This window comes from Vulpes vulpes, chromosome 6, assembly GCF_048418805.1.
Source record: "Vulpes vulpes isolate BD-2025 chromosome 6, VulVul3, whole genome shotgun sequence".
Taxonomy (NCBI): Eukaryota; Metazoa; Chordata; class Mammalia; order Carnivora; family Canidae; genus Vulpes; species Vulpes vulpes.
Window position 1 is genome coordinate 96,989,152 of NC_132785.1, and position 24,569 is coordinate 97,013,720.

General features: G+C 33.6%; 1 protein-coding gene across 1 annotated transcript in view; it reads left to right on the forward strand.

Moving 5' to 3' along the window:
• MNAT1 (MNAT1 component of CDK activating kinase) overlaps window positions 1-24,569 on the forward strand; it is a 193,192-nt gene that overhangs the window by 59,839 nt on the left and 108,784 nt on the right. Inside the window, exons 4-6 of the mRNA XM_026000560.2 lie at window positions 11,703-11,806; window positions 14,095-14,235; window positions 19,012-19,137. Of these exons, the coding sequence (XP_025856345.1) occupies window positions 11,703-11,806; window positions 14,095-14,235; window positions 19,012-19,137 (371 nt within the window). The remainder of the gene's footprint in view (window positions 1-11,702; window positions 11,807-14,094; window positions 14,236-19,011; window positions 19,138-24,569) is intronic.

Genomic DNA, 24,569 nt, shown 5'->3' on the forward strand with positions numbered 1-24,569 from the left:
TTGACTATTGAAGTGGCATTCTTTTATTCAGTATTATCTTAGAATCAGAGGTTAGAGTAATCTTAATGCTTTTTCTTTAGTGATTAGTCAAAAGGATATGTTCATCAAAAGAAAGAATTATTTTTGCTTTCTTAAATAAGATTTCAGAGATGTTAAAAAGCCTGGAAGTTGTCTTACATCAATGAAAAAAATTAATGTTTTTTATAGCTGCCATAATTATTATTACACTTGGTTTGGAAATGATACAGAAATTACAGACTGTGAAAATAAGAATGAGATTTAGAGAATTGAACAAATCATCTTTTTTATTCTTCTCTCAAACCTAATAGCTAAGCTATACTTCTATTATTTCATATTTAAAATATAAGTATAACAGCTTGATCTTTCTTTAGAAGGAGGTTTATATATGGAAAGTTTTTAGAAAACTTAAACTCTTGAGCAATGGAGTATTCTAATGCCATTAAAACTTCTTTATTAAGTGAGGAAAAACCCAGAGAATCTTTTTATTTTACTGTTACTAAAATTTTTCTTAAATATCTAAGTTCATTTGTCACGTCATAGCAAATAGCGTGTACAGACTATAAATTAAGCTTTTTATGGGATCTTTTAGTGCCTTGGAGCCATTGTTTTTTCATTCTAATTGTATTCATTGCGCTCTATGTATTATCTGAGCAACCATCAGTCGCTTGAATTTTAATTGAAAAAGTGGTAGAATTGGGAGTGCCTAGGCAAAGTAGAAAAGTTAGGATGTAGACTGAGAAGGTAAACCAGAAGAAACTTATTTTTTTTAAAACCAGAAGAAATTTTAAAGAATTGGGCAAGTGTAGAAATCTGGCTGTACATAGATAATAAGTATAGAATAGGCAGTTGGGTAGTAAAGAGGAGGAAATCCAGCTCATGTTTATTCTAAAGGCAATGTGATTAATTAAGAGTCTGGTTGGTAGGTGGGCAGCCCTGGTGGTTCAGCGGTTTAGCGCCGCCTTCAGCCCAGGGTGTGATCTGGAGACCGGAGATTGAGTCCCATGTTGGGCTCCCTGCATGGAGCCTGCTTCTCCCTCTGCCTGTGTCTCTGCTTCTCTCTCTCTCTCTCTCTCTCTCTCTCTGTGTCATGAATAAATAAAATCTTAAAAAAAAAAAACGCAAAAAAAAAAAACAATGGACAAAGAAGGTGGGTAAGGGAGGTAGGGATCTTGATTCTAAAATAAGGTTCTGGTTCACCCATTATTTTTAAAAATGTATATTTTTTCTACAAGATGAATTAGTTTGAAGATAAGAACAGTTGGGGGACCATAGGTAAGACCATATTATGTTCAGAAGCAGGAGCCAGGATTGACCAGTAAGAGTAAGTCTGAATATTACAGCTGTACCGTATATAGTCCTTTCATTTTTACCAGATAAGAAAACTGTGGCTCAGAGCATTTAAGTTGAAAGTGATTCTGCTATCATGTATATTCATGAGGGACTATCTTCAGTTGCAGTTATGTTGAAGCATTCTTACCTACCTCCACTTATTTGACCCCTTGCGGTAACGGAGTTAAAATGTACCTAAAATGTACCTTCCATAAAATTTGCTGATTGAAGCCAAATGTACCTAAAATGTACCTTCCATAAAATTTGCTGATTGAAGCATAATGAATACCTGATGAACCTTGTTAGTTAGAAGATGTTCTCAAGTATATCTCTGTACTTATCTTACCATTTATTTATTTAAAATATTTTTATTTATTTATTCCTTAGAGATAGAGATAGAGAGAGAGAGAGAGAGAGGCAGGTAGAGACACAGGCAGAGGAAGAAGCAGGTTCCATGCAGAAGCCTGACGTGGGACTCGATCCCAGGACTCCAGGATCATGCCATGGGCCGAAGGCAGACATTAAACCACTGAGCCACCCAGGGATCCCCACCAGTTCACTTATATGCTGAGAGTTGTTGGCATTGGTAAAAAAAAAAGCCTTCTTTTGTACTTGTTTTTGTAATTATGTAATTTTATTAAGTAGTTTATATGGTTAGGAAAAAAGTGCATACCTTCTGAAGGATTCTGCTTCTCAAGTTCTTATTCCATTTTAGAAAATGGAAACTGAACAATATAGATGGCAAGTATGGGTTTATACAAGAAAGAAGCAATTAAAGAAACTAATTAAAGGCTAGACATTCATTGTATGTCATTAAGTTAGAGAATGACTGTACACTTAATGTATATGCTTTAAGTTAAAGTATTTAAGGAGTATGTATGTGTGTTTCCCTCCCTTAACAGACGTAAGTAATCAGCTACTAATTTTGATCATGTTGAACATAGAACAGTTCTGATTGTATTAGAAAATATTGATGAAGTTTGGGGCCTAGCCTCTTGGACTTAGGGTTTGTTTTCTGAACTTCAGCTCAGTTTAGCAAATACTAACTGTTATATGTGCACTTTACTTGCTGGGCATATATGATCTTTGCCTTCAGTAGGTTCAGACTCTAAAGAAGGAAATAATTTTGTAAACTAGTAACTATAATATAATGTGAAAGTAGTATAGGCATTTGTTTGTATAGTATTATGAGAATACAGATAACAAAACAATTATTCCAACATTGAGGAATAGAAGTATAGTTTGATCAGAGAAGAGGTCATATTTGAATTTGACCTTAAAAAATAGAATAGGAGTTTACCAGGTGGGAAGAGGATGGAAGAACATTTCTAGCAAAAGACAAAATTACAGAGATATAGGGTATTGAGTATGTTGGAGAATGAGCAAATAATAATGTTATAGGAAGTAGAACATGGAGAATGACTAGAAATGAGGCGTAAGAAAGAGACTAAACCTGGGTTAATGAGAGCTTTGCATGCTAGACTATCAGGGTAAGATTTTATTCTGTGGTCAATAGTGAGCCAGCAAGGTAGTGTGATAATGATGTGAAATATTGACAGGAGATCCTAGAGTCTGTGAAACATTTTTAAGGGGCCATTACAACAATTTGGACGAGAAATAACGAGAACTTAGAGTAGGTAGTAGGAGGGTGGAATAGATAAAGGGATGTTTAGACAGAATATTCAAGGACTAATTTGATACAGGAGATGAAGTAGAAAGAGCAGGCAGGGATGAGTGAAAATTCATGACCTTAAGCAGTAGCAGTCGTATGGTATTAAGAAAATAAAAGCTGGAGAACAGGTAGTATTAGTATTTTTTATTGTTTTGTTAGGTGGAGAGTGAAGCAATGAGGGAAAGACTAGTTTTAGCTCTTTTACGTTTTGTTAGTGTATGGCTCCACCACTTAGTTGTATGTCATTGTTTTAATTGTTATGATATAAATAAAACTTCCTTTTAAAATCTTGTTTCAGTAGCTATTTTGTGTGTTTTATTCATCCTTTCAATGCCTGTGATATCTGTATTGGCTATCTCTGCGTTAATCAAAAGTATAAAATGTTAATTTAATGGGCACCTGCTACTTGCCAGTGCTCACATTTTCGTATAATTTTTACAACTCTGAGATAAACACTTTTATCCCTATTTTGCATACAGAGAGTAGGTAAAGAGCACTTAAATGTTGTACTCAGGATTACATTGCTAGTAAATAATGAAGCCAAATTTTGAACATAGAGTTTTCTGACTCTGAGAGTCCATGAAAGTTCGTACTAGTCTCAGAGTAGTTACTAGTCTGAGTCTAGAATGTGAGGTGCTAACTGGGGAAATAGTAGGAGATGACAGAAAAAGAAGCAGATTGGGGCCATATTTTGAAGGACCTTAAAGAAGATTAAACTCAGTAATGAAGGTCAAAGGGTGCTATTGAAGATGCTTAACCCTAGAGTGAGAGGAATAGAGTTAGTAGGGTGGCTAAGGAGTCTATGTTTGAGGATTTAGAAATTGGGAGTTGGTCATTTGGTTAAATAAATTTCATTTTGAATCCTTTCAACATCACAAAAATAAAAGCTTTAAAATACTGTAATTTTGAATAATGGCATAAAATTACAATAGAAGGGGTACACATGAAGATGAACTTTCTTATAGCATTAACAATAGGCTCCTTTCTGTGGTTATGACAATCTAAACATAAAAATTCTTGTTCCTTTTGGCCCCAGGGACTATCTCAAAGGTTTGTTCTTAGTTTTATAATAAATAGATTATTCTTTTGGTTCAGGGTATGCTTATTTTGAAAGGGTGAGAAAGTCCTAAGGGCTTTAATTATAAATTTTGGATGTCAAAAAGACTTCAAAATTGTACTTTAAATAACATTAAATCTTTCAGAAAATACAATAGGTTTTTTGTTGCCTTTTAATACTTGACTAAAGGCAGGTCAACATCTGAGCTAAGCCAGCAACCAGATAAAGGGGCAAATGACTGTTATAGAAAATTGTCTTGTACTCTTTTTTTCTTTGAGACTGTTATATCAACCTGATTCATTATGGCATGAGTGAGACTTAATCTGAAAAGTTTTTAAAATAGTACTTTACTTTTTAAAAAAACTTTTATTCTTTTTAAAGGAAGCAATTTGTATTTTTTATGATTATAAATTTATATCTATTACGTTGCTATTACCTTGGCTTTCTAAATGAAAAAATGAAATAAATTGGTTACTTTAATTTTATTGGAATTGATCATAAAGTTTTTAATAAGCATAAAAGAAGTTGTATACAGATAAATTTCACTTATAATTCAACTTTACCTATTTCTGGATTCTACTTAATAGAAAATTTAAATCAATACTACACTGTCTACCTTTCTGATAAACTTTGTTTTTTTTTAAGCTGCTCTACATATTCTATTAGAATTCAATATAGAATATCAATTTGATTACCTTTACTTCTCAGATTTATAACCAAAAGAAACCAAGATAATTTTTTTCCTGTACTTTATATCTTCTTGCTTTGCCATTCTGTAATTATAAAGATCATTTTAACTAAATCTGTAATTATAGAGATAATTATAAGGGCTAACATTGGTTTATTTATTTTTCCTCTTATGCTAATTCAACAAGTATTTCTTGATCTCTTACCAGATGGGAAATTCTTTTTTTTTTTTTAAATAGACTATTTTTAGAGCAGTTTTAGAGTCATAGCAAAATTAAGTGGAAAATACAGAGTTCCCATATATCACCTGCCCCACAAATGCACAGACTTCCCTGCTACCAACATCACCCCAACAAAGTGATAAATTTGTTATAATTGATAAACCCACATTGACATATCATTATTGCCCAAAGACTATAGTTTGAGAGTTTATTCTTTATGTTGTATATTTTATGGGTTTGGAGAAATATGTAATGACATATATCTACAACTATGGTATTATACAGAATAGTTTCATGGCCCTAAAATTCCTCTGTGCTCTGCTTATTTGTCACTTCTTCCTCCCCTAACGTCTGGCAACCATTGATCTTTTTCTGTCTTTACTTTTTTTAGACTGTCATGTGGTTGGAACCATATGGTATATAACCTTCTCAAATTGGCTTCTTTGACTTAGTACTAATATTTAAGATTCCTCCATGTCTTTTCATGATTTGATTGCTCGTTTCAATTTAATGCTGAATAATAGTTCATTGTCTGGATGTACCACAATTTATCCATTAACCTATTGAAGGACATCTTGGTTGCTTCTGTGCTTTGGCATTTAAGAAGAGAGCTGCTATGAACATTTGTGTACAGGTTTTTGTGTGGACATCGTTTTCAGTTCCTTTGGATTAATACCAAGAAGTGTGATTGTTGGATAAAATGGTAAGAATATGTTTCATTTTGTAAGAAACAAACTGTCTTTCAAAGTGTTCAGTCATTTTGCGTTCCTGCTGCAGTGAATGAGAATTCCTGTTCCTCCGTATCAATGTCAGCATTTGGTGTTGTCAAGTGTATTGGATTTTGGTCATTTTAATGGGTATGTTTTGGAAGTCTTTTATTGAAGTTCTGGGGGTGATAAAGATGAATCACACCTAGAATCTGCCCTCAAGGAACACTCTATTAGGTCAAATAGATATGTACATTGAAAATAATTTTACAGGGTAGAAACTAGATAAGTGGCACCAGTTTGATATTAAGCAATACATTGTGGACATTCAGGGATAGAAAGATTGTACTTGCAAAGTGAATTATAAAGAAGAGCTGGTGATTAAATTGGGTATAGAAGAGTGAGTCAGATATGGATAACCACAGTTGTTCTAGGTTCATGTTGGTACTAATATATGGATCTCTGGGTGCAGTATCATCATAAGTATGGAGGTAGGAAAGTACAGAGCCTGTACAGGTGCAGAGGAAGAGCTGAACTGTGTTATCAGTGTTCTCCAGACATTGAGAGAAACAGTACAACTAGTGTTGTAGATAAAAGTTCAGGTTTTGGAGTCAGGTAGTTTATGTTAAAATCCTGGTTACAACATTTACAGGCTGTATAACTTGGATGTAGTTATTTAATGTCTTGAAATCTTATCTGTAAAGTATGACTAACAGAAGTACCTATCTCAAAAGGTTATTGGGAGTTTTAAGTGATGTAATTAGGTCAAATGCTGGACATAGTGCCTGTCGTATGTACTTCGTAGATACTTGATACACAGTGTAGAGTGTATTCTTCAAGCAAAGTTTTGAGGAGATCACTTCAAGCAGACAAATGAAGCAGAGCCTCTCTGGTTGGAATTGCTTAATATTTCTTTCCATTGGTTCTTGAAGAAGTACTGAGGAATCTGCAAAATTCACAGAGTAGAGAGGGAAAAGCAATGGGAGGTAAGATTGGATTTTCCTTTTTCAAGACAGTGTGAATGCAGAAGCAGTGAGTGAACTGAGTAACTCATGACTCAATGACATAATCAGAACTTTGTTTTAGTAGGATTAATTGGTAGCTGATTCCATTAAAAGGAAGGACAGTTTATTTTCTTAATAAATACTTAATTCAGCAACCAGTACAGTGCTATATAATATTTGATGCATAAAGCAAGGATACTTTTAGTTCTTCCCTTTTGTCACTTGATCATGTAGTGTCCTATATTATTACTTCAGTTTATGTGTTTAGGGTTGATCTCCCTAATGAGAGCTCTTTAGTCTTTGAAAATAGGAAAATCTTTGTATGCTCACAGCACCATGGTGGTGGGAACTGAATAATCATTGAATTTTTTTCTCCTTTCCTTTATGTTTGGATGATACAAAGATTATATAAAATATGATCTTTGAGTGCAAGATGAAGTGTGAGTAAAGAGTGCTGTGTATGTGTATACAGATTAAATGAAGTAGAAAGATTTCTTTATGAGCTGTAAATAATGTTTTTAACATTTGTAAGAAAAGGAAGTTATTTCTAGTTAGGGAAGTCAGGGAAATGTCATTGAAAAGGCAGTATTTGGATAAACATTTAAAGATTGGGTATAGAGCAGCCCCAGTGGCGCGCAGTGGTTTAGCGCCGCCTGCAGCCCCAGGCGTGATCCTGGAGACCCTGGATCGAGTCCCATGTCGGGCTCTCTGCATGGAGCCTGCTTCTCCCTCTGCCTGTGTCTCTGCCTCTCTCTTTCTCTGTGTCTCTATAAATAAATAAATAAACAAACAAATAAATAAATAAATAAAATCTTTAAAAAAATAAAGATTGGGTATAGTTTCAGTAGTAGGAATGGTGATAAGGTATTCTAGGCAGAATGGTGTGATCAGAGGAACTGGAATAGGAAATGTCGGGGGCATTTGGGAAACGCAGACTGTCTACTTTCAAGAGAGGTCTTTATTTAGGAGAGAGAAAAATGGTATAGCCAGATTGTAAAGGGTTCTGAATTCTAAAATTTTTTTTTTTAAATTTTTATTTATTTATGATAGTCACAGAGAGAGAGAGAGAGAGGGCAGAGACATAGGCAGAGGGAGAAGCAGGCTCCATGCACCGGGAGCCCGATGTGGGATTCGATCCCGGGTCTCCAGGATCGCGCCCTGGGCCAAAGGCAGGCGCCAAACCGTTGCGCCACCCAGGGATCCCAGGGTTCTGAATTCTAAAAGTGTGTGTGTGTGTGTGTGTGTGTGTGTGTGTGTATTTTCCCTAGTAAAAAGGGGAAAGGCAGAAGGGATGAAAGAACTATAGGGTGGTAGAGGTGCAAGGTGATTAGAAATGTGCTTCAGCATTGTATATTATTGATTGGGTTAGAGTATAGAGTCAGATGCAAAGATTCTGCAGATAGGAAATTAAGTCAGGGATTATTATAAATTATCCAGGGAGAAATACGTTTCAGCTTGATGTATTGTCAGGGCACTTTGAGAATAAGGGCATATTTAAGGAGAGTTTTGGTGGTAGAATCTATAGGATTTGGCTACTAGTGCTTGTAGAATGCAAAGGAGAGTGGATCAGATGAATCATGTGTTAAATCTTGGTGTTTTAGCATGATAATCATAACAGATACAGGTTTTTTTTTTTTTTTTTTTTTTTTTTTTAACAGATACAGGTTTTACAAGGAGGAACAAATTTGGAGATAATTATGTGTTTGCTTTTCTGAAATGCACTTTGAGATAGTGTCAGCTTTTCTTGGCATTTATTTGGTTGAAACTATGGGAAGTGATGAGATTGCTGAAAGAATATAGAGGGAGGAAAGAGAGCAAAAGCCATAATCATACAGATTACTTAGAGACTAAGAAGAGCCAGAAGGTAGAAATAGGAAAGAGTTGCTGGAGTAGTAGAGAGAGATCAGGAAAATGTATTAACTTAGTTAAAAGAGGGAAGTGCCTAAGGATAAATAAGTGATCAATATTATTAAGTAGGCATAGATATTGAGGATGGTAGAGGTTGTAAAAGATTATTGGATTTGGTGGCTCAATACAAGGAGTAAATTATGAGTGATTGGCAAAGACCGCAGAATCACACTCTATTAACAAATGGATCACAGTTGACTTTCTAAGAGCAGTTGCTGGTTTTGAGCCTCCTTCTTTGTTTTGTGTTGGGGCTAGAGTGTGATTTATGGGGAATGCTTTACATTGCGTCCTAGCCAGATTCCCCGGTTTTCTTTTCTATTCCCCTATTTTCTTTTCTACTTTGTGGTAAAAAAGTTGGAGAAATAGCTAGAGGCCTGTTGTTTCTCAGTTTTTCTCATTTCTCCCAGAGCTTTAATATTGCATGTAATAGAATTGATGATTGCTTTTGTGTTTTCTGCATACCTATATATGAGCTTGGGTTTTTAACAGTGGTTATGATAAGTTGATGTTCTAAAATCTATTGGCCTTTTGAGGAGATAAAAATGAAATAATGGATCAGATTGGTCTTTAGAGTATGTTTGATGCCTTACTCAACAAAATAGGTAACCCTATGTTGGGCTTCCAATGTCACTTTTCAATTTTTATAAGCCTTTATAATCCAAATGTCTCGGAACTGTTTGACTTTCTCTCTCTGATTTATTTCACTTAGTGCAACACCTTCCAGGTCCATCCATGTTGTTGCAAATGTCAAGGTCTCATCTTTTTTTTTATGGCTAATATTCCATTATATGTACATACCACATCTTCCCTATCCATTCCTTTATTAATGGACATGTGAATTGCTTCCACATTTTAGCTATTGTAAATGATGCTGCAGTAAACATAGGGGTGCATGTATCTTTTTGAATTAGTGTTTTTCTTTGGGCAATACCTAGTAATGGAATTAACTGGATCATATGGTATTTATACCTCTACTTTTTTGAAGAACCTTCATATTGTCTTCCATAGTTACTACATTAATTTACATTCCCACCAACAGTATAGTAGGGTTCCTTTTTCTCTGCATCTTTGCCAACACTTGTTATTTCTTTTTTGAGTTTAGCCATTGTGACAGGTATAAGTGATATCTCACAAAATGTGGTTTTGATTTGCATTTTCCTGAGATGAATGATGTTGAGAGCATTATTTCGCATATCTGTTGGCCATTTGTATGTCTTCCTTGGAAAACCTGTTTATTCAGGTCCTCTACTTTTTAATTGGATTATTTATGTATTTTTTTGGCGTTGTTGTATCAGTTTTTTATATATTTTATTTATTAACCCCTTATCAGATGTATCATTGCAGATATCTTTTCTGTTCAGCAGGTTTCCTTTTGTTTTGTTGATGGTTTTCTTTACTGTGCAAAAGGCTTTTTGTTTTATGATGGAATACTAATAGTATATTTTGGCTTTTGTTTCCCTTGCCTTAGGAGAATACCATATGCTTTCACTTATATGTGAAATGTAAAAAAACAAACAAATGAATAGACAAACACAAAGTCAAACAGACCTATAAATATGGAGAACAAACTGATCATTGCCAGTAGGGAGATGGTGAGGGGATGTGCAACGTGGGTGAAGGGGAGTAGGAGATAACAGGCTTTGAGTTATGGAATGAATAAACCGTAGGGAAATAAGTACAGCATAGGGAATATAGTCAGTGGTGTGTAATCAGGTTGTATTGTGACCCATGGTAACTTCAGTTGTGGTGAGCATAACATAACCTATAGTTGTTGAATCACTGTGTTGTAAACCTGAAGCTGATACAACATTGTGTGTCAACTATATATTCAAGTAAGAAGAAAAAGAACAGAGAACAAGTAAAGAAGAAAGGCTAGGACCTATTGGAGTTGGTTGTTAAAGGAAGGAGTGAGATGAGGAAGGAATCTGTTAAAACATGGCTTTTAGCATAATTATTTAGGGTAGCTCAAACCTGTTTATAGAACAAGCAGGAAGTAAAGATAAGTAATTGGAGAAGGGATAGAATGGCTAATAATGAATGGAGAAAGATTACAAAGGAACCCAAAGGATGTCTGAATTGAGTTATGGAATAGGAGAGTCTTAATGATACAGATTTTTCTTTTGCAGGCTGGTGCAAATACTGTAAGGGGTGGGGTTGTGGATTGGTACTTTATAATATGAATTTGTATATACCAAAAGAGGTATTTTTGGTTGTTATTCAGAGTATCGTAGTGACTGATCTCTATATGTAAACTTAAAAGGGAGTAAGGCATTATTTTGAGTTGGAATTATATAAAATTATAAAATTATTTAAAAATTAATTAAAAATTATAAAAAATTCTAACTCATTGAAATTTGTCACTTTTTTGAACATACGTCAGTGACTCAGTTAAGCTTATGCCTTCAGCTCAAGTTGTGATCCCAGGATTCTCGGATCCAGCCCTGTGTTGGGCTCCCTGCTCAGTGGGTAGTCTGCTTCTCTCTCTCTCTCTCTCTCTCTCTTTCTCTTTCTTTCTCCCTCTCTCTCTCTCTCTGTCTCTCCCTTTCCCCCTCTCCCCTTGCTCATGCTCTCTCTCTCTCAAATAAATAAAATCTTTAAAAAAAACCTTGTTTTTGTTTGCTGTAAATTATACAAATATAGAATATTTTTTATTCTTTTGGATACTTTTTCTGTTTATGGAGCACAGATTCTTTTCAGTGTTGATTCTGACCAGTATAGTGGATCCCAGACATACTCTTTTGACTTAAAAAATTTAAATCTTTTTTATATTTTAAAGTTACACTGGGGACTGTAAAAATCAAATCTAATATTATGGCAAGCACATATCTTAGGTTTTCTATGGTGATTCAGAGATTTAGATATTATGTGTGGTCTTAAGGTTCACTTGCTTTTGAAAACATAGTTGCTGAACTAGAATTAGCCTCTAAAATGAGTAGTGGGTAAAAGGACATAAATAGAGCTGTAAATAATGATAATCTGATGAATTACTTAATTTATTTAATTACTTAATTAAATGTGTTTTTCTAATTCATTAATTGACTGTGATGAATTCTTTTTTATTTGCTATTTCCTGTCATTGTTTCCTATTTGATGCAGTTTTCAACTTGACCAACAATGTGGATTTGGACAACACCAAAAAGAAAATGGAGATGTACCAAAAAGAAAACAAAGATGTCATTCAGAAAAATAAGTTAAAGCTGGTTGGTTGCTAAGTATTTTCTTCTTTTTCGTTAGAAATGAGTGTTTCCATATGATCCTTGAAAAGCTATCTTCTTTTAAAACATGTTAAATTTACAAAGAGTTTAGCTGAAATCCAGGCCAGAAATACATGTATGTAGGCATGTAGGTAGGAGGCACACTGTAGCTAAAACAACTTTGATGGCATTATTAAAGTATATTCTATACACACACACACACACACACACACACACACTGTCAATTATTTAATATTGCCTTTCTAGTTTTGGAGAAAAGCAGAGGTACTTATTTTTGAGGTGCTTTATCAAGAATTTGTGATTGTTGGTCAAAATGATACTAGTCATATCTGGATCACATAGCTTGTGTTTTCATCTTATGTTTAGAAGTTTTAGGACTTCTCCTTATAGTTTTAGGAGTGTTTCATTTATGTACTTCTTTCCTGCCATAAAGCTCTCAAGGAATTGACACTGCATTTTCATTTCATTCATACCCAGCCTGGCTTCCTTAGAAAGGTGTCTCATTAGAGTATCAATGTGCCATAAAAATGACTCTCTTTGCTCAGTAGCCTTCTCTGGGTACATTAGAAGATACATGCAAAATAGGTATGCCTAGGTAACTTGTTGCATTAGCCCCATTTAACTCACTAATGGAAGGATGTTCCTTTTAAGTGAGTACTATTTCCATTCAGCATTTTAAGCTAGGAAATACTGAGAGTTGCTGTGAAAGAATAGAATTTCAGGCTGGTTATTTATTTTAAGACAGAAATTTCTAATTATCTGAAAACTTTATAATGATAGGTTATTAAATAAAACAAATACTTTATTTCAATGGGAATATTTGTATTGCTTTTATTCCTTTTGTTCTATTGTTGAATACCTAGATATGTTTTAACTAAGTGATTTGGTCAGTAATTCATTGACATTAACTATCACTCTGTGCAGAGTATTATACCTATTAGTGATACTGACCTGGGTATTTGGTATTGGTTTAAACATACAGACATGGGGACCACATTTTTAAAGATGGTGCTAGTTGACATGTATTAGTAACTGTGGTATCATTGGGTAGAGCCCAATTCTCTTGTGGCGCATGGAATATGGACTAACTTACATGGCTGATGTCTTTTTACTAATCTGAGGTAGCAGCTTGCTTTTAATGTCTCTGAATGTTGAAGTCTAACTGTTCAAAAACATCAAAGTTCTATGAAAGAAGAAAAGAAAAAGTCTTCTGCATGATTAGTTATATAAAGTGACCCATTTCTGACATAGTCCCATTTCTGACATGAGTTGTCTGCTAAGGGGATTTTATTTGTTTCATGAAACAAATGCTTTATATAAAGCATATATTTTTCTGAGGTATCTGTTATTCATAGATCCATGTTGCTCAAAGCTATTATGCTGTCTTCCTTCATTCTGTATTTACCTTGAGGTGCTGTAATTTCTCAATGTTCTGTCAGATTAAAAAAAAAAAGAGCCTTAAAGCCATTTAGATTTTACTGTATTTTTCATTCATAAGAATTAAAGAGCAAAGACTAGGTATACTATGCTTTTTAAGTATGACTTAGAGTTGGAATGAATTTCAGAGCTTGGGATTATTTAATATTTTTGAGGAACTCCATAAAAGAAGAATGAGTAGAACTATGGTTCATTCTGTTTACATATTAGCTTTGAATTTTGAATTTTTCAGTACACAAAGAAGACTCTGGAAATTTATATGCTTATGTTAGAAAAGAACTTCAGGTTTTTAGAACTTCCCTTAAACGAACACTACTTGGAACTGTAGCATCATAAAGACTTATTTCAGCTTGGGAAAAAGAAGCTTAGTATAGTGATAACTTTTCATTATCTGGAATGATCTGGAAATTGTTTTTTTTTTTTTAATAAGCCAACCTTTTCAATGGAGTGTTTCAATAAGTAGTTCTGTATATAGATTGTCTCTTTGTTGTTTTTGTTGGGTTTTTGGTTTTGTTTTTCTTGTTAAATCTTCTAAAATGAATGACTTGAAACTATCTGTAATAATTACAAATACATTATTAAGCACATTTCCTCCAGCTGGGCACAGTGTACTTATTTGGGTGTTTGTTTAGTGGTAGGTGTCATTCTCTTTAATAGTAACATGTCCACATGAAATAAAATGACTCTAGTTCCTTCAGAGTAGAATTGCTGCTGTGTTAAACTGTAAATGACTAGTGTGTTTTATGCTTCCAAAAAAGAAAGTGTCAGAGTGTAGTATAGGATTGATTTTAGTTACTAAATTTATTCCATGCTGTATATAAATATTTCTGTTTTAGACTCGGGAACAGGAGGAATTGGAAGAAGCTTTAGAGGTAGAAAGACAGGAAAATGAACAAAGAAGACTATTTATACAAAAAGAAGAACAACTGCAGCAGATTCTAAAAAGGAAGAATAAGCAGGCGTTTTTAGATGAACTGGTACGTACTAATGCTAAGTGCAGTAAAAATCATTAGTTTTCAGAGCTTATCTTTCCTATTTATTATGCTGGATAATGGCATTTAAGTGGCATTTCTACTGGTATATTCAGTGCTAGTGTATTCAAGTTCTGTTCCTTCATTAAAAAAAAACAATTTTTTCAATATCCATTTTATTTTCAGATGAAAGAGCAATATAACTGATATAAGACAGTGTACTATTAATAGGTTATTTATATGTTTTTAAATTTACTAAAACTCATTGTATTCAGAGCAGTTTTCTCCTGGTTAATACTGGCTTTCTTATAACTGCTCATTTGCAAGTATTTTGGCTTCATGGTGAAATTTATGATGATTCTGGTTACTCTGTTAGAACTGTGTTTCATATTTTTCCATGAGAAAGAACATATTTGAAAGAAATGGCAGTGTTTTGCAAGTTTTTCTGTTTTCCAATAATTGGTACCCTAAGTATTCACCATTGTTAGATAATAGCAGTGTTAATAACTAAGGTTTATGAAGTATTTCATAAATTCGATACTATATTATTTGATACTTATAAGCTGGGGTTATACTGATAAAATCACAGTAGAAATGGGCCTCTCCAGGAGTCTTTTTGCATTCTTCCCTTTCCTTTTCTGTCCATATAATTAATTTCTGTTTGGTGTTAACATACTTTAATTCTTTGATCTACTTGATACGGTGTTTTTTACTCTATTTGTGATTAGGTAAATGTTTATGTATATATTTTTCCACTGTTCTTTTGGCCAAAAGTCAGCTAGCCAGGAATAAAAGGAGAAAGCAAGATAATTAAATTAGAAGTAGGTGAGAAAGTAAAAGAAAAGTGAAAGAAAGGACGTTAATGAGACTTAGATAGAAAATGCTTATCAAAAACCCTATCTACTTTGTGTAAGTGGAGTGTAAATTGGGTTCTGAAAATGAAGACAGCAACATATAAAATAGAATATGGTATTTTCCTTCGCGATTTCTATTAATTTTTCTTGAAACTATTAAGTGTCAGTTGTGGGTTTTTTTTTTTTTTCAGTTGTGGTTTTTAACAATTGACACGTACATTTTACCTTTTTTGTTGATGTATATTTTGTGAGTAATTAAAAACTTTAAAGAACATATTAGTAAATATTGATTTAAAATTACTTTATTGAGAGATTCTATCCCCTATCATTTTGCACAAAGAAGAATACACTTTTCCTTGGTAACCCTTCTCCTTTTTTCAATTAATTGAATTAATTCCAAATATAGAACTTAGATATGAAATGAAAATACACTTTAACATTTAAAAAATATTGCATCTAATACAGAGTTTTTAGATTTAATTTTGAGGTTAGGTTGCTTTGCATAGCAATTACTCTTGCATGTTTTTTTAGTCCTCAAAGTAATAAGTTTTGCTGCTTCATTGAGCTGCTATTGGCATGAAGCTCCCCTTTAATTCAGTGGGGCATGAAGCAAGATGTGAAACTGCCAATGTTGTACATTGTGTATAATCTGGAGTTAATATTAGTTTTTGTGAGACCTCCTCCCCCACCCCCTGCAACTTCCTGTTTTCTTCACCTGCAAGTCATTACTGCACATACTTTCTTCACGGCTTAGATCATGTAACATTATGGTTAAATAATCCTTAGCAATTTACTGTATTCATTAGAAGAATTAATTACAACATATTGTCTTAGAATACCAGTACATTTTGAATTTCTGGTTTCCTCATTTTATTTTTAAAAATTCTGTTACTTTAATTTTTAAATAATCATTAATTTTTTTGTTAAAATGTGACCATATGTTTAATCCTTATTAATTGAAACAATTTATTAAATATCTTTTTATCTTTCTGAATCTTTAATAAGTAAAAAAACACTTTGTATTTCTATGTTTGTTCTTGTGTTAGATTCTATAAAAAAGATAATATTGGTATTTGTAAATATGTATAGAAGTTTAAATCTTAGAATTATTCTCTGGATCTAATTTAGACAACAAGTACTAAATAGAATTTTTTTCTCTTGTTTTGGTTTGGTTTTTGTGCTAATGGTCACTTTTTAACCTTTAAAAAGCATTACATTATACTGTAAGTGACAGGATTTTAATGTTATGGTCTTAATGTTTATGACTTAGCATTCACCATAATGTTGCCTAAAAAGTCCATTTATTTAATCCTAACTGTAAATTAAATTTTTTTAACAGTTTGGAAAAAGATTTTTTAAACAGGTCCTGACTTATTAAATCTTTTTATATTCCTATTTGAAAATTCTCTTCAGTTATGTCTTAAATTTTGTTAAGGGCTAATATTGTTGTCAAATGTAGTAGCTGATTTTTATTAGAAATATTGTTTGCCAGATGGCTTGCTTAAAGTCAATTAAAATAATCCTTAAAAAATGGCCATTATAAAGCTTTTAATGAGTATTACAGGCAGTCTTATTAAAATTTCTTTAAATATTAAACAGTATACCTTCAGGCAATTAATGTAGTTTAGAGAACTTTTCAAGATAGACTGGAAACTAAGAAAAATTAAATAACTTGCAAGGCTGAATCTGTATTTTATGTATTTCTGAGAGCATGTATGTTCCCATAGTTTATTTTACTCTGTAGATTTTTGTTGTTGTTAGAGCTCCTGCTTAATTCTAATTTAACATTTATGAAGATTTTTAGGCTTCAGAGTTTTGAGTGCTAAAATGGAATAAAGCAGATTGAAGTAAATTGTCTTAATGTCAAAATTAGTTTTAGATTCCTAGAATGTTTATTTTTTATTAAATTTCAGCTGTATTACCAAGACATTTTAGTATTCAGTACCTTTTATGTGACAACAAAACCAGGATTAAAACAGGCCCAAGTATTCACTGACAACCTTTTCGAAGTGTCTTGTCTTTACCCTAGGACTTCGGCTTATTGAGTAAAATACCAGTTTGGAAGAGCATTTTAATTCATTTAGAGTATAAGTTGAGAAGGAATGCCAAAGAAATTTATTTTTCTTCTGTTAACTTTTACATATGAAAATATAGTAATGGGTTTTAAAAGATGTTTTGGGTCACAGCCCATTTAAAATCTCTTAATTTTACATTTTTATTATAAAATTGTGGGGGTTTTTTGACGTTTATTATAAAGTTCCTTTTTTAAAAGAAAAAAAATGTTTTATTTATTTATTTTAGAAAGTAAGCAAGTTGAAGATGGTAGGGGAGGAACAGAGAGAAAGGAACAAGCAGACTCCCTGCTAAGTGCGGAGCCTGATGTGGAGCTCCATCTCACAACCCTGAGATCATGACCTGGGCTGAAATCAGTAGTTCAACACCCAACCAGCTGAGCCACCCAGGCGCCCTATTATTATAAAATTCTTAATGAAAATCTAGAATAGCTGCAGGAATTCACAGTAATACTGTTACTAATGCAGAACTAATGCTTTATTGTAGAATATGAAAGGTAGTCAAGTATATTTTCATAATACGTTTCATTTATTCTCCTTTATTATTACTAAAGGTCCCAAGGCCCTATTTTATAAATAAAATTTGTGTTCTTTCATTTAAAAATTTTTACTCCTTGTAACATTGCTCTTTCAAAGTACTTCTGTTACCAAGTTTTTGGGTACAAATTTATTCTAGGATAATTCTTTTGAAATCAGTTGCTTGTTATTTGAATTACTTCTGTGCTGTAGCCTTAAAATAATTCCTTTAAATATGTTAATTGACTACATTTGTGCCTAAAAAATATTCTTAAGTCGTGAGATTTGGAAAGAAAATTAGATTCTGCTGTGTTTTTACTTTCATACTATGAAATGTTTAACAATATAGTTTTTTCAGGATTAAATTCTGGGTAGTTACTATTTTAAAAATCTGTAGGCCATTTGAAGAATATGTGTATATATGTATGTAGCCTTGGTATAGGAGACAGAAATGTGTTTGTAACCTTCGACTTTGTTTACAGATACAAAGTATTGTGTGTACACACACACACACACACACACACACATATATATATATATATAATCTCCTTCCTTCTTGGCTTCTTTCTGCATGTATTTCTGTGTTCTTATTTAACTGAAAACTTAGGAAGAGGTCTGGACCTTAGTTCCATAGCACTTTAAACATGTAAGAGAACTTCATGTTAAACAGGATAAAATAAGCCTACATATAAGAATTAGTAATTTACTTGTTATTAATATGTATGTGTGCAGATTTGTGTAAATAGGAGCCCTGATTTAGTACCAATATAAGATACAGAAATATTTACTATCATTTTGTTAAGAAAAGCTAGACTTAATTTCTAAAAATAAGTCCATAAAGGAGAAAATAAACATATTTTTGGTTGTACTTAACAATTGTTCCATTGTGCAAAACAGAACAAGGATCATTTCCAAACGGCCTCAGGTGAAATCTAATGGGAAACAATTGCAGACTGGTCTGAATTCACTGGTCGAAGAATGTGTCTTAGATAAACATCTGATCTAAGTTATAGTACTTTGTATTATTCTTTGTGTGATTAGCTTTTAATTTTTTTAGTTTAATAAATACGGTTGGCTTTCCTAGATGAAATAAGACCCTATTATGTTGTCTCTAATGTGCATTTTATAAGAATACTTTTTTGCAGGTTATTTTGATTTATGAATCTCAAACAGCCTTTTCTTATTATGGAATGTTAAAATTTTTGTGAAGTGTTCTCCATAAAGTGAATATTTAAGTTGACATCAAATGCTTATGAAAAGGCATAATTTAAAATAAAAGACTTGTTGCCCATTAGTTTTTCCTTTTTAACTTTGATATTATACTTTTACTTTTCTTACAGGAGAGTTCTGATCTCCCTGTTGCTCTACTTTTGGCTCAGCATAAAGATAGATCTACTCAGTTGGAAATGCAACTTGAGAAACCTAAACCTATAAAACCAGTGACATTTTCCACAGGCATCAAAATGGTATGCTGTATTTTAATTGCTTGTTTGAAGAATATATTTTAAGGATTGTACTTTATAACTTTATATTGATTTCTACGGAAAAATTGGAAGGTTCAGATGTTTAAGAACAGTATCTGATCTAGGCTAGCATGTAGAAACAAGAAGAATACGTGTGGTGTAAGGGGAAAGTGAAAAGTAATAAATAATTTTCAAAGTACACAACACAATTTTGTTGTGCATGATATTGGATTTGTATTTTTTTTTTCTTATTCTGTATATTTTAAGCTTCTAGTGTAGGAAAACATTCTTAAAAGAACATACAGACTTCTGGTTTCTGGTATGGCATGTAATAGAAGCTTGGATATTGCCAAGCTTCTTACATTTTATTTATTTTTATTTATTTTTTAAAGATTTATTTATTTATTCATTAGAGAGAGCCTGATGCGGGACTTGATCCTTGGACCCGGGGTCACGCCCTGAGCTTAAGGCAGATGCTCAACCGCTGAGGCACCCAGGCATCCCAGCTTCTTACATTTTAAAACAAGTAAAAAGCTGAGCATATTGAATAATCCAACAACTTTTCTTAGTTCCATAAATGAAGAGAGGTCACAAGACAAATTAGTGCCCTCAAAATTGGAGAGATCGGCTGAGAATCACAACTCAGCCAGAGCAGCAACCTCGCCAGGAACTAGTGCTGGTGTAGGGAAATCTTTTTTATTTTTTTTTTTTTATTTTTTTTAAATTTATGATAGTCACAGAGAGAGAGAGAGACAGAGAGAGAGGCAGAGACACAGGCAGAGGGAGAAGGCAGGCTCCATGCACCGGGAACCTGATGTGGGATTCGATCCGGGGTCTCCAGGATCGCGCCCTGGGCCAAAGACTGGCACCAAACCGCTGCGCCACCCAGGGATCCCATGGTGTAGGGAAATCTGATTGTAATTGACAAGTTCCTGGAGTTTGGGTGTGGACAACTCTGAGAGTTCAAAAGTTTGTGGGGCAGCCAGTTTTTGAGAGCCCCTGCACTTTTGTGAGTTTTCTCTTTTACATCTCTACCAGCTTCTGTCAGTGAATATAGAGAAAAATCTTCTCTTGCTTCTGGCAGAGGAAAAGGAAAAGGAACAATTTTGCAATATTCAGAGCATTCTGTTCTTAATAAGGCCTACCTCTAGGAGAAGCCATTTAGTCAGAGCCTAACCTGCTGGAATTTATGAGAACCTATCTGATGTAGTGGAAGGGAAATAACTAATTCTAGCTGCTCAAGCCTTCTTTGTGGGAGAAGGGAAACAACATAACTTTAGCTCACTCAAACTACCCTGCCCTACCTAAGGGGAAGTGGGATGGACTGAGAAGCACATGTGAAGTTGGCCATCTAGAAGCATAGGCTCTTTAAAAGATTGAGACCTGATCAGTGAACTATAAAATGCTCTGCCACTCCCCATACCTCACCACCACATTGCTAAAGGCCTATTTATATTATAGCAGTGTCTTTTCCCCAGTCCATTATGCCTCGGCAATAAATAAATAAATAAATAAATAAATAAATAAATAAATAAAGCCTCGGCAATAAATAAATAAATAAATAAATAAATAAATAAATAAATACTAAAAGGCAGAAAACACAGTTAGAAGAGACAGCAAGCATCAGAACCAGGCTTAGATATGGCAGGGATATTTGAATGATAAGAGTGGGAATATAAAACAGTCATGAGGGATCCCTGGGTGGCGCAGCGGTTTGGCGCCTGCCTTTGGCCCAGGGCGCGATCCTGGAGACCCGGGATCGAATCCCACATCAGGCTCCCAGTGCATGGAGCCTGCTTCTCCCTCCGCCTGTGTCTCTGCCTCTCTCTCTCTCTCTCTCTGTGACTATCATAAATAAATAAAAAATTAAAAAAAAAAAAACAGTCATGATTAATATGCTAAGGGTGTTAATGAATAAAGTAGATGACAACATACAAGCACAGGTGGGCAATGATAAGGAGAAGGTTGGAAATTCTGAGAAAGAATCAAAAAGAAATACTAGAGAAAAGAACTCTAACAGAAATGAGAAATAGCTTTGATGAGCTCGTTAGTAGACTAGATAGTCCTGACAAAAGAATCTTTAAGTAAGAAGATACATCAATACACTCCTTGAAAACTGAAAACTAAAGAGAAGAAAGACTGAAAAATAAAAACCAACCCAAAAAGGAAACCAGGACAGAATATCCAAGGACTGTAGGATGACTATAAAAGGTATAACACATGCATAATGGAAGGAGAAGAATGAGAGGCACAGAATATTTGAAACAGTAACAACTGAGAATTTCCCCCAAATTAACATCAGACACCAAACCAAAGATCCAGAAAGCTCAGAGAACACCAAGTAGGATAAATTCCAAAAAAACTATACGTAAGTATATCAGAAAATTGAAGATAAAGAAAAAATCCTGAAGCAGCCAGAGAGGAAAAAATACTTTTACCTATAAAAGAGCAAAAATAAGAATTATATCTGGCTTCTCCTCAGAAACCACACAAACAAGAGAGTGGAATGAAATATTTAAGATGATGAGAGAAAAAAAAATCACCAACCTAGAATAATGTACCCTGAAAAATTATCTTTTAAAAGTGAAGGAGAAATTGGACTGCCTAGGTGGCTCATTTGGTAAAGTGGCTGAATGTTGATTTTGGCTTGGGTCGTGATCTCAGGGTCCTGGGATTGAGCTCTGCATTGGGCTCTATGCTCATCGGGGAGTCTGCCCTGCTCAAGGATTCTGTCTCTCCCTCTGTACTCTCTCTCTTTATAAATTAAAAAAAAAAAAAAAGTGAAGGAGAAATAAAGATTATCAGACAAATAGGGGGTTTTCTGTCAGTAGACCTTCCTGGCAAGAAACGTTGAAAGAAGTTCTTTTAGAGCCAAGGAAAGTGATACAGGTGAGAAACTCAGATCTAAATAAAGGAAGAGCATCAGAAAAGAAAAGAGTGATGGTAAAATAAAAACTTACTTTTTTGTTCTTAATCTAACAGGTAACAGTTTGTTTAATAACAATACTATATTTGAGTGTTTGCTTATGCGTATGGGTAATAAGCGAAATGAATGACAGTGATGATGCAAAGGATAGGAGGAAGCAGTTAGAACTATGTTATTATTATGAGGTACTAACACTACCCATATTTTTCTCCCCAGCTGTCCATTCAGATTACTGTTTTTTGATTTTTAAAATTGCTTACCTTGTTTGTCATATGTGTGCCGGCTGTTAGAGTCTAAACATCTGAGTGCAGGGTTGCATATTTTAACTTCCTAAATATGTTTAGGAATATGTGGGTCCCTGAGTAATATAAAATGTCCATGATCAATTTTAATTTATATAAATTTATAAATTTATATACAGTATTAACACATTATCAGATACTGTAAAGAAAAAATTTCTCATTAAGGAATTACTAAAACTTTTGAATTAAGGGACAATATAGAGAAAAGAAAATAGGCATGGAAAGACTCTAGTACAAGGGGATTAAACTTCAGCTTCACCACTTAGTAGATATGTATGCATGAGTAAGATATTTCTTTTTTTTTCTTTTCTTTTCTTTTCTTTTTTTTTAAGATTTTATTTATTTATTAGAGAGAGAGAGAGAGACAGAGAGAGACAGAGAGAGGCAGGCTCCATGCAGGGAGCCTGATGTGGGACTTGATCCTGGGTCTCCAGGATCAGGCCCTGGGTTGAAGGCAGCCTTAAACCTCTGAGCCACCCGGGCTGCCCAGGTATTTTTTTATTCTTTGTGTTTGTTTCCTCATTGGTAAAGTTGAGATACTTTTTGCTTTTCGTGATTGTTTGGAGGATTAAAAAATATATATAAAATGTTAACTAAGTGCAACTTTAATGTTATCAGAAATTTTTAAGGGAGGGAGAAAAAGAGAGGAAGGGGGGGAGGAGCAGAGGAGAGAGAGAATCTTAAGCAGGCTCCATGCCTAGTGCAGAGCCCGATATGGGGCTTGATCTGATGACCATAATAAGATCATGACCTGAGCCAAAACCAAGAGTAAGCTGCGTTACCAACTGTACCACCTAGGTGCCCCATCAGTAATGTTTATTGTTATTATTATAGTTAAATATTTAAGTGAATTACATAATGATTTCTTTACATTGTGTAATTAGGTAATAACATTTTTAAGATTCTTGAATTTGAGGGAATTTTATATTTGAAGTATTTGTCATTTTGATACTTGTGGTAGTGCTATGACCATAGTGTTTTAAATATTTTTAAAATTCATTTTTTAATTCATATATAGCAAAGGTCATTCTTTGTGATACGCAGGGTCTTGACAAATGCAGAGTTGTACCAGCATAGTAATAATATAGAGCAGTTCCATTACTCCTCAATGTTCTACCATTTCATAGTCAGCCTCCAAACTCCCTATCAACTAGTGGTTTGTTCTGTATCTTTGTTGTTTTGGGTTTTCCAGGTCATATAAATGGAATCATACATACAGGTCTTTTAGGTCAAGGCTTGTTACTTAGCAACATGTATTTCAGATGTTATTGTTGTTCCTTTTTGAGTAATATACCATTTTACGGATATACAAGTTTCTTTATCCTTCATCAGTTGAAGGACATTTGGATTTTTTGTTTGTTTGTTTTTTAATGATTATGAGTGAAGCTGCTATAAACATTTGCATACAGCTGTGTGTGTACGTAAGTTTTCATTTCTGCTGGCCAAATATTAAGAATGAAATTGGTGAATTATATGGTAAGGGTATATTTAGTTTTGTAATAAACTGCTAAATTGTTTTTTAAAGTGGCTGTACCAGTTTGCATTCTCACCAGCCTTGTAGGAGTGTTTCAATTGCTCTGTATCCTTGCCAGTGCTCAATATTTTGAGTTTTAAAAATATTTTAGGAAAACAAAAGGCATTCTAAACAAGTGTGTAATATTATTTCATTATAGTTTTAATTTGCATGTCCCTGATGACTAGTGATATTGAGTATCTTTTCATGTGCTTATTTGCTATCAGTTTTTCATTTGCCCTTAGCATTTACTTTAATACCTCAGGTTTCTTTTTAGATAAGATTGTGACCTTGTTATTTTTTTTCTTTTTCCCTCTCGTACAATTTTTTGTTTTATGAAATGTCATGTATATACAAAAGAACACAGAACCAAACTATATAGCTTAGTGAATTATTACAAAGTGAACATCTTGTGTAACTATCAGAGGTAAAAGAAAAAAAAGTATTGTTGATGCTCTAGAAAATCTGCCTCATAACCCTTTAGATTTGGTCAGTACCCCATTTTTTTCCTCAAAGTAGTCAGTCTTCTTTTATGGCAGTCCCTTTCTTGCTCTTGTATATAACTTTAACATTTAAGCATGTATGCTTTAACCTGATTAATGTTGGGCCCATTCATGTTATATTTGTGAGATTCATCCATGGTTTTGTATATAGCTCTTTTTTTTTCATTTTCATTGCTAGATAATGTTCCATT